General features: G+C 35.3%; 1 protein-coding gene across 1 annotated transcript; it reads left to right on the plus strand.

Moving 5' to 3' along the window:
- Positions 1 to 2,577: 2,577 nt before the first annotated feature.
- On the plus strand, positions 2,578 to 4,535 carry LOC131035824 (cinnamoyl-CoA reductase 1-like; the record flags this gene model as incomplete). The annotated part of the gene is made up of 6 exons (XM_057967551.2): positions 2,578 to 2,773; positions 3,090 to 3,244; positions 3,329 to 3,514; positions 3,608 to 3,770; positions 3,906 to 4,095; positions 4,202 to 4,535. Coding segments are annotated over 6 exons (1,035 nt in total), but the record flags the coding sequence as incomplete, so codon positions are not given.
- Positions 4,536 to 16,053: the final 11,518 nt, after the last annotated feature.

Consider the following 16,053-nt stretch of genomic DNA (forward strand, 5'->3'; position numbering starts at 1 on the left):
ATATATATATATATATATATAATTGAAAGCAAGATATAAAGCAGAGAATTCAAACACTCAAAGTGATTTGAATTCAAACCCAGTTGAAGAATATAATGCATAGGTGAAATCTCATCTGGTCTGTCCACCCTGAGCATTTGTGTTTGTCAAAGTCAAGAGTTGAATAGCAAAGGCAAAATGAACAGAACTTTGACCTGTCCCCCACATATCAAGTGCGTTTTCTGCTTTTTCCATCCACCATTAAAAGAAAAAACAACAGATTGTAGTCACTTTAATAAATTAGTGAGATTCATAATTGGTTCTTACCCACCTCAAAATTAGGTATTCTTGATGAAAGAATTTGTTTGCGTTTCAGTCCATGAGGCACAGTTTGTTTAGAATTGTTTTTTCTTAATTTGAATTTTTTTTAAGAGTGTTTGTATTACTTTTGATTAGTCTTTTTTAATTATTATTTTATTATCTTTATGTTTAATAGAGATGGATTTTTAAATTACTATAGGTTAACAAGTTTGGTTCAAAGAAGTGTATTCTTACCATACAAAACATAGGTCAATGAGTTTGATTTGAACATCATATAGTTGAATCTTATAGCAATAACGTAATTATAAAATTATAATTAATTATTTAATTTTTAAACTATTTTTTTCAATCAGCAAGGAGGGATTATTTAGACAAGCGAGACACTAGTGAGAGTCACTAAGAATACATCCTCTCCTTGTAACATATTCCACTTAATTAACTATATTCAACTATTTATAAGCCACAATAAAAGTCCAAAAGTCATCACTTAGAATTTTAACTTAAGATGTCACTTTGAAGATTCGACAACCTTATGCTCTTGTTATTTAAACACAAACCCATAGACAACTTTTACACTATTGAATAATTATATATAAATAAAAATTATTTACGAATTTCAAGTGCCTCATTTTCACAAAATTGCTATTTTTGTTGATATCCGCATGTAACCCACATTGAGTTTATAAGGAATATCTATTTTATTATTAAACTTACCTTCATAATACTAATATCAAACAGCATTTCAAAGTGTGTGTAATGGATTCAATAGAAATAATTTATTCAGACAGTTTTGCCATGTACACTGAGAGTTTCTTTTCATTGGCCTGTATATTTGACAAAGGAGTCAATGAATGCGTTCATCATTGCTGGTGCCCGAGTGGTTTTAAAAAAGTGGATATTGAAATCCCCAACAAACTAATCCAACTATGAGATCATATATATCTACTAAGTTTACATATAAAAATATAGATTATCTTGAGTTCTTTAATTTAGAATCCAAGCATAAAAAGAAACTATAATTTTAATTAGAATATGGTTTTGTTTTAGATTATATTAAATTAGAAGTTGGTATTAGGGATTTGTATTTATTCTTTATTTTTATTATCAAAACACAATCATGTGTGGTTTTCTTTTTAGTACAATAGTCTTTATACAATCATATTAGTATGTTTTGATAGTGATTGTGTCTTGCGTGAGTTCATTTTTATATTTGATCTTCAACTCATGATATTTATAACTGATGATGTTATAGTGATGCAAATAACTTAAGGATTGAACAATCTTATATGATCTAAAAGTTATTTTCTTTAATATTTTTCTTTTTCTTTTACAAGTGTTCTTTGTTGTAATGATATCATTTTACAATCACAATCTTCTATTTATATATAAAAGTACAATTCATCATTTTTGTATGACATTACATATTATTTATACATTTTTCTTTTTAAATATTTTAATTAATATTATTTTGCATCTATGAATAATTTATATATAACATCAGCAAGCATATTACTGGTAGATTGATTAGGAACTTTACTAATGTTTTTGATTAGGTAACCAGGATTTTGAAAGGACCCAAAATCTTGTATAAAGAGAAGGGTAAAGGTGGTTTAAAAAAAATGTTCAAGAGACTTATGCTCTATCTCAGTACAAGGATCCTTCATCCCAAATCTGTTTTCTGAAGACAAGATGAAATCATACAAGCACTAGCATATCCTTCTTCAAATCTCAAAGCTTTAGTAGTGGTGTTCATCTTTGAATAGTCTATAAAGGATTTCCCCTATTTATCTTCTTTTTGAACCTCCACAAAAGAAATATTCGACTTTGTTCCTTTTTTCTATTAAACAAAATGATTTTTCATATAGTTTGTCAAACAAATAATAGAACTTTACTGATGTTATAATATACAATTCTATATGTTTTCTAAACCTATAAAAATATGATGTTATAATAGACAATTCTGTATGTTTTCTAAACCTATAAAATATATTGAATAAAATCTGACACAAATTTTAAAGAAATAAAAAGGGGTGATAAACTCTACATTTATAAAAGTAAATCTAAAATATAAAAATATTTTCCAACAGAACTCATCTCAAAATTTGAAGGCTTCAATAGTTTTTTATGGGAAAATTCTGGGCCCATATCCTGCATTAAGATAGTGGATGCAGTAGGCCTTGACCAACGCACCATGCTCCCAACAGAAAGTGTCTAAATGATGGTTATCAAGGGCATTGTCTATGAATAGTAATGCTCACATCATGCTGATTTTGTTGATTTAATCAGCTTCGTTTGGTATGCCTACATAAGCCCAAGGAAAAGAGAGGTTTTTCCAAACTTGGGTTTTCTCATACTCTGGAAATGAAGAAGCAGACAGTTTGTGTGACAGGAGCAGGAGGGTTCATCGCCTCATGGCTTGTCAAGATGTTGTTAAGCAAGGGATATACTGTTAGAGGAGCAGTACGAAATCCTGGTTAGTATTTCATGTTTTGTTTATATCATTTGCTTTCATTCTGTTGATAGATTATAAAATGCAATCAAGAATGTTGTATGTAAACAAAACTGAAAGGAGGTTTCAGACATATCTTGTAACAAAAATTTGCTCCCATTCTTATTTATTCAATTGATAGTTTTGGAGAAAATTTCAAATCAATTCGTACTCAAATGTAAACTTATGTAATGTAAGATTGAAATGTACCATTTTTCTAACAAAAACTTTCTAATTTTTTTAACTTATTATTTAATTCTAATCAATTATGTTAGTTTTGAATTGGGATTGACAAGTGCAGAGGATAGCAAGTATGAGCATCTGAGAGAGTTGGAAGGAGGAAAAGAGAGGCTTCACCTTGTCAAAGCTGATATTCTTGATTATGACACCCTCTCTGAGGTTCTTAGAGGATGTGATGGTGTGTTCCACATGGCCTGCCTTCTCACAGATGACCCAGTAAGTTATAGACCTTAAATGAATACAATCTGCTTATTGCTCTGAAACTTTTTGTAAGAAGAGATTTTGGTGATGGTGATGCAGCAACAAGTGATAGAACCAGCAGTGAAGGGGACAGTCAACGTGTTAGAAGCCTCTGCAAAATGTGGAGTGAAAAGGATTGTGTTCACCTCTTCAATAGGTGCAGTTTACATGGACCCAAACAGAGATCCCCACCTTGTGGTTGATGAGAACTGCTGGAGTGATTTGGATTATTGCATTCAAACCAAAGTATGACTTAGCCATGCAAATGCTTGTTCTTATTGATTTGTCTCAAACTATGAAGAGAACTTCTAACAGATTAGGCCTTCATTGATTGTGCAGAACTGGTACTGCTATGCCAAAACTGTTGCAGAGAAAGCTGCATGGAAGATGGCCCAAGAGAGGAATTTGGATATGGTGGTGGTTAACCCATGTTTGGTTTTGGGTCCTTTGTTGCAGTCTTCCATCAATGCCAGCACTGCTCATATTATGAAATACTTGACTGGTAAATTGATTCTCAATCACTACATTCTTCTTAGAATAGTTTAATTATAAAAAGCTCTGAAATTGAATCTGTTAAACCCATTTACTTAAATATCAAATGCTTTCAAACTTACTAGTTTTGCCCCCCAATGTGCAGGATCTGCAAAAACATATGCAAACTTAACTCAGGCATATGTGGACGTAAGAGATGTTGCAGAGGCTCACATATTGGTGTATGAGACACCATCTGCTTGTGGGCGATATCTGTGTGCAGAAAGCAACATGCACAGAGCTCAACTAGTCCAAATGTTGGCCAAATTATTTCCACAATACCCATCTCCTACAAAGTTAGTAAGCTTTTTATTAATTAGTTAAAAGGAGTAATTATGCTAGGATAATTTGTCCATTTCAAAAAAAATAAAAAATCTTAATCTTTCTAATCTATCTCTGCAGGTGTTCAGATGAGAAAAATCCAAAGAAAGAGCCTTTTAAATTCTCAACTCAGAAGCTCAAAGACCTGGGCCTTTCATTTACGCCTATAAACAAGTGCCTGATTGACACAGTAGTGAGCTTACAGGACAAGGAATTTCTTCCCTAGATATTATGCTAACGAGGATCAAATTTTCAGTACATATAGTATCTCCTCTTTATTCTATAGATGGATAAAGTTCAACTATTTAAACTGATTCTAAGACTGTTTCCTACTTGAATTAAGCCCAAGGGCTTCAACAGTTTTACCACGTTGGACAGTATTGGGTTATATTGTTGAAATTGAATATTAAATGAAAGTATTTATAGTCCTAATGAAAACGTTTGTGTTCTTCCTGATAATACAATGAAATTTAAATCAGAATGTAGTTTTATTTACATCATGGATTTTTGGTAGTTTAATTAGTGCAAGTCATGGGGTTTGGCCTTAAGTTGACAATTAGAAATTTAACAATCAATTTCAACTGACTTGTTTACAACTCACTAATTTAACTGTCAATTTCAACTGACTTGTTTACAAACCCTCAATTTAACCACCAACTTCAGCTGACTTGTTTACAAACCCCCAATTTAACGACCAACTTCAGCTGACTTATTTACAGCTCCCCAATTTAAAGACCAACTTCAACTAACTTATTTACAAATCCCCCGTTTATTGAAAACAGTTGTAGCTTTCTAAAGGTAGTTGGGCTGCCCAACGCCATGAGCCACTACTATATTTAGAGAAATCTAAACTTCTCGGAGTTTCAAGAGAGGGAAAAAAATAATTTCAACAGTCATTTAGCCAGAGAAAATATTTTTCCAAGAAGGATAGTTTATAATCTTTGACAAGGCATTAATTATATATGTTTTGAGAGAATTGAAACGTTATTTATGAAAGTGGTTTGAGACTCTATCATTTCTTTTTAATACAAAATTGAATTCTCAATTACTGTTGAAGTGATAATGATGAACAACAGATACCCTAACTAGACTGAGGGGGCGGGGGGAGGGTGGTGAATCGGTACATACAAAAACTTCGCCGCAATTTATCAAGTTAAAACAATGCAAACCGGTTGTCTTTATTACTGAACTTAACCATGACAATACCGGTTAAACACAGTAAGACTTCAGACAACATAAACCGGTAAAACTGAACCCTTCAAATACATTCAATACTTGATAACTACTTCACCCATAAACATATGCATGTGGTGTGTCAACAATACCATAACCATTAGCTCTGCATGCATAATCACTTAAACAAAGAATACTTAATTATCACATGAAAAATGCACAACTCATGACACACAGATTTTTCACGTGGAAACCCAAATGGGAAAAACCACGGTGGGGACCCACAAGCTTGTTTTTGAACTCTTTTGAAGCTCGCTCTATTAGGAGCCTAGTCCGGTTAAAAACTTTACAATAAGGTTCTGCTAGGAACCGATCCTATTAAAGATCACCCGGTTAAGGGATGGCTATATACCCTGTTAAAGGTTACCTTGCTAGAGGATTTAAAGAACTCAATGAACTTGAGTCACCTGGTTAGAGAATTTACAATAAGCCTGTTAAAGCTACCCGGTAAAGGGATTTTCCTTCTGTTGAAATGATTAGAAGACAACAGGTAAAGCTTTGATCTGATAACGACACTATATGCTAAGGCAGATCCTTTTCAGTTCCTCTACTTTGCAACCACACTCTGCAGTTTTCTCTCACTGGTCTGACAAGTATCTCATCTCTTGGATACACACACAACATTTTCCAACAACTTACAATAACAAACATCATCGACCTTATAGACAACAATTAGGTCAGTAGCATAAACCCAAAACCCTAAGCATTTTAGGTTTACAATACAAGCGGTCCAATCCTGACTGTCCAAACACTTTGCATAGAGCAATATAATTTCAAACAGATCACAAGACAATCTGCATCTTCCATTCTTCACTGCACATAGAAATCAGTAACTCATCATGCTTTCTTCTCATACCGCTAAGAAGATTGTTTATTCCCGAGGTAGATATTTAATGCAGTCGATCTTCACATGCAAGATCCTCAAGGAAATCTTTCACGTGCACAAAATTGACGTGGCATCATGATCTCATCTTCATCTCTTAGCTAACTCGTCACAGAATGTCATCGGTTGCATCGCACAAGCGAGATTGCCAAACCGAAAACCCTAGAGCTGAGACTACCAACCGGTAGTCACACTCAGTGAAACCCCGACATCGGTTCACTGCATCTCTTCATACCGGTTCACCAACTTCTTCCAATCTGCATACCAGTTCACTTGCACTTATTGACATCAATGACAACATACATTATCATCATATCAACATGTCGGTTCATCATATGCCAACAATCTCCCCCTTTGGCATTAATGGCAATACTTAGTGTAGCATTGCAATTGTAAACATCATAGACTAGTGTAATCTGCATCATCAGATATCTTCTCCCCATACATCAAATATCTTCTCCCCCTTTGACAACAATGCCAAAGTGGAGGCACAAGCTTCCATTCTCCACTATGTTGCTCCCCCTATGGAGTAGCATCCTTCAACACATCAATCCTGAAAGATTTGACACTGTAGTACCTGACTAATGTGGAGCACACAACTCTAGTTGACTTCATGAAGGGGCAGAACCCCTAATTCACCTCTCAAATAGGTCGATGTAGTCTTCGGTAAGGGCTTAGTGAATATATCTACTAGCTGCTCCTTACTGGAAACATGTTCTAGTACAACCTCCTTATTTTGAACCTTCTCTCTCAAGAAATGATACTTGAGCTCAATGTGCTTAGTTCTAGCATGCAATACTAGATTCTTGGAAATATTTATTGCACTAGTATTGTCGCAAAATATACTCACCGGTTCAGATATAGGTATTTTGAAACCTTCCAATACATGTTTCATCCAGATTGCTTGAGTGTAGTTCATAAATACTGCCACATATGCTACTTCAGCTATAGACTGAGAAGTATAGCTATGCTTCTTTCTTGTCCAGGAGACTAGTCTTCCACCAAGAAAGAATGCTCCACCAGTTGTGCTCTTCCGGTCGTCTACATTACCTGCCCAATCGACATCAGTATATACTTTGAGATTAAAGTTACCATTATATGGATACCACAATCCATAGTCAACTGTTCCTTTCAGATATCTAAGAATCCGCTTGACAGCTACCAAGTGGGATTCTCTTGGACTTTTTTGAAAACGAGCTACTATGCCCACTGCATGAGCAATATCTGGTCTGTTGTGCACCACATAGTGCAACTTATCGATCATTGACCGGTACTCCTTCTCATTCACCAACACTAAATCATCTTCCTTAGTCAGTTTATAGTTAGTCACCATCAGTGTACCCTCCTCCATGTCAAAGGTCTTCAATACCTCTTTGACATACTTGGACTGGGTAATAAAGATACCCTCTTTCATTTGTTGAATCTATAAACCAATGAAGAACTTTATCTCTCCAATCAGAGACTTCTCAAACTCTTTCTTCATTTCATCTGCAAAAGCATGACTCATTTTATCATCTCCTCCAAAGATTATGTCATCTACAAATACTTCATAGATCAGAATCTGATCACCTTCAGATTTTAGGTAGATGTTGCTATCCTCACTTGTTCTCTGAAATCCTATCTTCACAAGATGAGAGTGTAACCGTTCATACCATGCCCTAGGTGCTTGTTTCAATCCATACAGGGCTTTGTGTAATCTACACACCATGTTACTATCTTCTGATAAGGCAAACCCATCTGGTTGCTCAATAAAGACTTCCTCTTCTAGGATTCCATTCAAGAACGCAGACTTCACATCCATATGATAAACCTTAAATCCCTTGAATGCAGCAAATGTAAGTAGCATTCGGACACCTTCTAGTCTAGCCATAGGAGCAAAGGTTTCTCCATAGTCTTCTCCCTCTTCCTGAGCATATCCTTTGCATACAAGTTTGGCCTTGTTCCTCACAACTGTGCCTTCTTCATTTAGCTTATTCCTAAAGACCCATTTGGTACCTATGACATTCTTGTGTTCTGGTCTGGGTACCAAGGACCATGTTGCATTATTTTCTATTTGGTCTAGCTCCTCTTCCATTGCCTTAATCCAGTCTTCATGTGTAAGTGCTTCTCTGGAAGTCTTGGGCTCTAATTCAGAAATCATTCAAGAGTTTTCTTTCACCTTCTTCTTGTGAGTATCCCTGCATCTTTATCTCCTATGATTTGCTTCGAATCATGATGTAGTTTCACATATTTCCTCTTCTTCTTCACTTACCTCTTCTTCTTCACTTACTACAACTTCTATTGGTACAAGAACACTGAGATCTTTACTTGTTTCTGCAGATGGAGGAAATGGGAAACTAAATCATGGATTTAGCTTCTTCCAACATCCAACAATGAAGTACCTGCAAAACACACATGCAAAGCCAAAAATAAACAAAGAAACACACATGCATGTTACATAATCTACTCCATTGCACTCCTTAAACCAAGATCTTATGTAGATAATATTGCTCTCAAAAGCACACACAAGAAGCTATGGTTTTTTGGAGATTCAAGATGACTAATGTAAAGGAAGCTAAAGAAAATGAAATGCAAAGATGATGGAGAATACAAACTGACATAAGTTTGACGCATAAAGATCAGATCCTCAAATAAGAGAGGGGGGCTTGTTTAAATAGATTTTCTCCAAGTGAGTTCATGTTGTGGGATGAATATGGGATAATGCAAGATGAGTGGTATAGGGAAGATGAGTGGTAAATGGGAAATGGTAAGTGGGAAATGGTAAGTGGTAGGAGGGGATATTTAAGGGGTTTTATTAAATAAATAGAGAAATGTATATAAGGTGAATGCATAAAGGTGTATAAAAGAATATGATAAATGTTTTATTTAATAGGTTTAATGGATAGATGATGAGATATTAATAATAATATAATATAAGATGGAAATTATGAATAATGAATTATGGAGAAATAATAATGTAATAATTACTCACCCGATGTTCAGGGAAATTTGAAATTAAATGCAGACAAATTAATGGAAATTTTTATGTGTCTACATTTTGCCCCTCTTTGAGACAATGCAGTGTGTCGCATTGTTTCAAAGAAAATGATCAATTGATATATGCCCCAAATGTGTCTTGGTAAGGATGATGATTGATTGGTTATGCCCCCTCGAGAGATTGATCGAACAGAATGATGGGGATTGATCTCTCGATAGATCATGGGAGAGAAGATTGAATGATTGATATTGCGCAAGTGATTAGATTGAGATGTACATTTGATAGAAATGCATAGTTGATAAGGCATAACTGAACCATTGATGGAAATGAACAGTATAGCCGAATTGATAAGCTGATTAAGCTAATTGAGTTGATTAAGCTGATAGGGATTGATGCGAGCGCAAGATAAGGTGATCCAATGATTGATTGACTGATCTAGGGCATTGAGATTGCAAGAAGCACGTTAGTTGAAAAAGAGATTAAAGATTCAAAGACATGCATCGGTTGGATAAAGTGTTTAATTGATCTTGCTGCAATAAGAAGGAAGAAGATGATGAAAGAAATGATGAAAAAGATAGATGAGGAGGATGAGAAGAGAAAAGTGATGATTATGAAGAATAATGAGAAAGAGGATATAAAAGCGATGAGAATTCTTGTGCTTTTTAAGTGCTTGTATCATCATCGAGCTTATTATAGCAAAAGGGAAAAAAAAATCATTTGGATATCAATTAGACCCAAATGAAATAGTCACACCAATTGCGAGAAAGAAAACATATCAGACAGTAAAGGAATGTCTTAGTGTGTATCAGACCAATATGTCCTCAATGATCTTAAGTGATCATGTCCTAAGACGTGTCATGATATTCCTAAGGAACATCCCGCAAGCAACAAACAAGTGAACATGCCCCATCCTTGCCTTTCTAGTCAAAGACATCCTGGAGATAAAATCTCTAGTCAGAGACATCCCGGAAAAGCTAAAAGACATGTCACCAAAAAGGAAAATAAAAAACAATAAAGAGAAAATAAGCAAACAATATGTTTCATGTTGAATGTTTTTTTTTTGTTCACAGTTGATGGGTTCAGGTGTATAAGTTGATCAGATGTTGTTCTGTTTGCTCAATTTAAGTCTCGTCCTGTCCTGAGTCCGTTGAAGTTCCAAAGTTGCATGCTTGTTCGAAGTGTTTGTGTCATCGCAATGTTTATTGCATGTTTTTTGGAGTTTTATGATTTTTAGGGTTTTATGAATGTTTTAGTTTTTAGGGTTTTATGAATGTTTTAGTTTTAGGGTTTTTTCAGGAGATTTTATAATTTTTAGGGTTTTTTCAGGAGATTTTATAATTTTTAGGGTTTTTTAAGGAGATTTTATAATTTTAAAGATTTTTTCAAGAGATTTTATGATTTTTAGGAATTTTTCAGGAGATTTAATGATTTTTAAGATTTTTTCAGGAGATTTTATGATTTTTAAGATTTTTTCAGGAGATTTTATGATTTTTAAGATTTTTTCAGGACATTTTATGATTTTTAAGATTTTTTTTTAGGATATTTTATGATTTTTAAGATTTTTTTTTTTAGGACATTTTATGATTTTTAAGATTTTTTTTTGGACATTTTATGATTTTTAAGATTTTTTTTAAGGACATTTTATGATTTTATAGCTTCTTGTGTCTAGCAAGGTAAAAGGGATTTTGAGTGGATGAATGAATGAATAGGACATGAATGGATAAGCGAATGATGAAGAAAGATTCTGTGATTGTCAAGGACTATCTTAGAATAGGCTAGCATGTTAATCCAAGCTCAAGGACCGGATATAGCAATTTAAAGCAAGGGTATGGTGTAACTAATGTCATATGGTCCAAAGAAATGACCATGTCAAGAGGTTTGTTACATTTTATGTCCTTAGTTTGGATCAAGATCAAGGGATAGATTTGGCTAGGAGGCAGATATGATAAGCATGACCAAAAGAGGGTAATGATGGATGGAAGCAAGCAATGGACAAAATAATGGATAGGAGCTTAAGGTTGTGGATCAAGTGCAATAGATAGGACACACAAAAGCCTGTAAAGATCCTTAACCTTGTCAAGATCAAAGGTGGAAAAAGGGATATGGATGGATATAGAGTGAATGAGGGATAATGGAGGATGAGGGATAATAGATGGATGCATAGAGATGGAACTTGCCCCCAGTGAATAGTGCAAGAAAATAATGAATTACACATGACGCCTGTTTGCCAGGTTTTCATCATGGTACTTGTCCAAAGTACCTATTTGCTAGGTTTTCACCAATGGACGATTTTTATTTTTTTTTCTCTTTACTTTTTTTGATTTTTCACTTTTTTCTTTTCTTTTTTTTTTTTGACTTTTTTTTTTTTTTTTTTTTTTTTTCTCATTTTGACTTCTTTCTTTCATGTTTTTGACTTTTTTCGAACTATTGGAAGATGATGGATACTTGATAGGAGATATGACTTAGGAATCAAGTTGTTCTCTAGATAATATCCCTTAAAGATGTTCTATAATGATCCATGGCTATTGAAGGTATGCTCAAAGATGTCGATAGGGTGATGGTAAAGGGAGATGAAATGGATGATAAGACAAAAAGGTTATAAGGATTTATGCAAAGGATTGGATAAGAGGGATGGAAGGATAGAACATAGGTGTTGGATAATGGATGGGATGTTAGAAGAATTGTGCATGGCTGGATGGAAATGCTGGCAAGATCAACATTGGCATGCACCTTGAGGGGTGGTGGGCTAGTGGAGGAATAGTGGATTTCAGAGTTTGTGATTTTGATGGAAAGGTTGAGGTCGATTTTAGGACACAAGGAGCCAAAATGGATGTAGGAGGTGAAATAGGTTTTAGGATAGTGGATGTGGGAGAAGCTAGGGTAGAAAACTTGAATGCCAATTTTGATTTTTTTTTAGTGTGCAAGTCCTGTACAAGTGACTTGGGAATCCACATGGTTCTTAAATTTTCATTTTTTTGTGATACTTTAGAATGCATTTCCTCGATGTAAGACTTGGGAAGCCATACACATTTTGAATTTTCTTCTTTCTTTGTGGGCCTTTGTGGCCTTTTGGAAATTTCTTTCTTTTGTAGTGTTTTGGAATGCATTGCTTCTATAAGCACCTTAGGAACCCATATGGTTTTTGAAATTTCTTTCTTTTTCTCAACGGGCCTTTGTGGCCTTTCGTATATCTCTTTTCCTTTTTGGATCGCATTTTTATTTGTTTTTACATGTCGATTAGATGGGACATGTTGATCCTTAAATGCATGTGAATTGTTGGACTTGTGACTTGTATGCTTGGCATCCAAATTACTTGGAGAAGGAAAAGAATGTGTAGATGGATAGGAATGATATGAAGGTATTTTGGATGGATGAAAGGTGCTCAAAGATGTGTGCCTTTGTTGATCCTGCATAAGAGATGGAGGGATATAGGGAACTAAAATAGATGGAAGGGGTGAAGGGGAAGGTGTGTATTTGGATTTAACTGGAGAAATGTAGGATTTATGAGGGATACCGACATCTTGAGAGTGAGCAATGTAGCCAGTATAATCAAGATTTTCTTTTATATCAAGGGGTTCTAATATACCATGTTCATGAATGTCTAACCCTTTTCTTTGATAATGCATGCTTTGGAAGATCTTTTTAACAAAGGGTTTCTTCTTACTTTTGATGCTAGAGGCAAGTCCATTTTGAGGTGGAGGTGGCTTGCAAGGAATGATAGGATCATGAGAGGGCTTTATGGGCATGATGGACTCTTGAGGAAAACATGGAGAATTATGACAAGGGAATAAAGGGATACTTTGATCTTGACATGGAAGAGGATCATTGGATAAAGTAGGAAGGGTGTTTGACACTTCATTTTGAATAGGATCATTTGAAAAGATGGACGAGGCATCATGATCTTGCTTCGGAAGTGGATTAGGAATGGGATTTGGAAGGATGCTTCGCTCTTGAGATGGAAGGGGATCATCTTGGAAGAAATAGAAAGGTACAAGGGGATCATCATGGGACTCTAGGGAGGTAGGGTCTTTTTCAACCATTGGATGAGATTGGAGAGTTTTGGTGTCTTGATCTTGATTTATGATAAGACTTGTTTCTTCATTTTTCAGATTATCCTCTTGACATGGAGCCACTTCTAAGGAAGGGGTAGTGTTTTTGATATGCATGGGGGATTCTTGCAAGGTTTTCATGTTTTTGCATGATGGGGAAACATTTTGGATGGGGCCCTCTAGAGTGGGTATGATTGGAATTGGATTGCATGATGGCGTAGGATCTAAGATATCTGACTCGTATAAAGGATTTATATAAAAGAATGGATTAGATTGGATTTGTACTATTGATATCCCTTGAGGGTAAACATGAGAAGTTTCACCATTAGGTTCATTGTTTGAAGGACATGGTACAGATTGTTGCTGATAATTTTTAGGAGATGAAGGAATGGTGGAAGAGATGGAGGCCACATATGGAGCCTTGCTAGACATAGGTGTATTATTTTGATCATTCTTAGGAGTATTGCCTTGTTTCTCTATAGATGAGTCATTAGGATCTTCAATTTCAATGATACCATTATCAAGGAGGTCTTGAATCTTATGTTTTAGTTCCATGCAATATGAAGTCTTATGTTTGTTATGTCTATGATATTCACAATAATTGCTCAAAAATTCACATCCCCATGTAGTCTTGTTAGGTAGTATGATAAGATTGTGCTCAAGAAGCTCTTTCAAAGCCGACTCAATAGATTGCCCCAATGGTGTAAACTGTCTATCTAGGGGATACTTAGAACAAATGTCTTGTTGTCTTAGTGAAGAATTCATGTGATCTTTCTTGAGATCTAGCTTTTGATTTTCAATTATTTGTTGTTCCACCTTATATAGTCGTTTTAACATTCCTTGAAGTTTGTCACTCTTGATATCATGAATTTGTTTCTCAAAAGAGGTCATTGATTCATTTTGTTGAACTTGAATGTCATATATTTCTCTCTTGAGATCTTGAATTTGTTGGGCCAAAGTAGCCATGGATATTTATTATAGTTCTGATCTTTGACCTAGGACAATGTATGAGACTCTAGGTATGATGCAAACCATAAAGTGCAAAGGGGGAACTATATGGTATGAGTGAGATTAGGATGTGATAAGGATTAATGAAAAAATCTAATCTATGTGACATGATTGAGATGGGAATGTGCTAAAGGGTTGATGCAAAATGCGATCTATATGATAGGAAAGTGATGTGCAACTAAACCCTAAGTGGCATATGGGGATGTTTGATGAAAGGACTAAGGATACTCTAGGCCTGAAAATGTTTGCAATGTGAGGTTTGACTTGTGCTATGATGGATAGACACAAGGATAAGTTATCAAAGAGAGGGCATGCTATGATAGGAGATGATTAACTCCTAGCAGAATACCAACTCAAAGATACTGCTAGATTCCCTAACTCAAGGAAGATGCACCTCAAGTGATAAGGGTAATTGATGATCAAAAGTTGATGTCGGACCTAAGATGAGAAATTCTAAGTGCAAGCAATGTTTTTGGTTTTTTCGGATTTTTGATTTTTTTTTGGATTTTGGTATGTAAATAATAATGAAATGCTAGGACCAATGATGAAATGACCTAATGAACTTGTGCAAGGTTTAAGATTATGTCCTAAAGTAATGATGGAAGGCTATGCAAAGATTATGGGTATGATCCAAGGGGATTATGCATGGGTTTGATCTAGGGGGGATATGCAAAGACTAGGTATGATTAAATAAGATATGCAAGGATGAAAGGTGCAACTAGGTGAAGACTATGCAAGGATCGAAGAGGGTATGGGAAACTAGAATGATGTGACTATGTGAGGACCTAAAAGATTAGAACTTCAAAAGCGATGTCTCAAGAGATTTGAAATGATTGTTTTGAGAACACAAGTTCAATGTTTCAAGGACAATGTTGTTTTACAATGTGGATGGATACTTCAAAGCTTAGACCAAGGTTTTTGTAAAGTGTTTCAATTTCAAGTGTTGTGTTGATTATGAAATGTTCTTGTTTGTTTGTGCACACATTCAGAAAACATGGCAGACAAAATGTTTGTTTGATTTTTTAATAAAAACACATTCAAGCACAATCTTAAGGCTGGCCAGGACAATAGTTGTTGAATCTCATTTGGGGGGTTACCTTGAGCTACGCAATTCAGAGCAGATACTTAGATGCTTGACCCCACTGGCTCCACCCTCGACACTCACTTCTTCGGGGAAGCCAAGCATCAGTCCCCCACGAAAACTCCCCATGGTGAACTTTGTATCTCTACTAAGAACCGTAAGAATGTGAGCCGCTTTAGAGGTCCGACCTCCTGCGTCAACAACTAGAAGGATTTTGGCTTCTAACACAAAAGGTGTCTAGTAAGGGCATCCGTTCGAGTGGCCATACATGCGGCGGCGTACGCTCCGTTAAGGAAGACTCCCAGCCTATAGAGGTTGTGCTCTATAGGGTTTATGGGGAGACATGTCGTCGGTATGAACTAATCAGCACTCGTTGCTTGCAATTTTTGTCACAAACACATTTATTTATAGTGGTTTGGAAGAGCTTGGCTTTAACCCATTACCGCTTGGGTCGTTCCCTCTCATCAAACCTTAAGGGCTTCTCGGGAGGCAGGCCCTCTAAAAGATAAACACAAAAGAGCCTAATGCTCAAAACACGAAAGACACTGGTTAATTTTAAAGCACCAATTCCAAATGTGATCTAAGCTAAAAAAATCAGACAATTTGTTTCAAATCACCATTTCTTCTACATGCGTCCTGCATCAAGATGACATTAGTAATTTCAGGAGATTATCTTTGAAAAACAAGATTGGATGCCATAAG

This window comes from Cryptomeria japonica, chromosome 7 (assembly GCF_030272615.1).
Source record: "Cryptomeria japonica chromosome 7, Sugi_1.0, whole genome shotgun sequence".
In the NCBI taxonomy this organism is placed as follows: domain Eukaryota; kingdom Viridiplantae; phylum Streptophyta; class Pinopsida; order Cupressales; family Cupressaceae; genus Cryptomeria; species Cryptomeria japonica.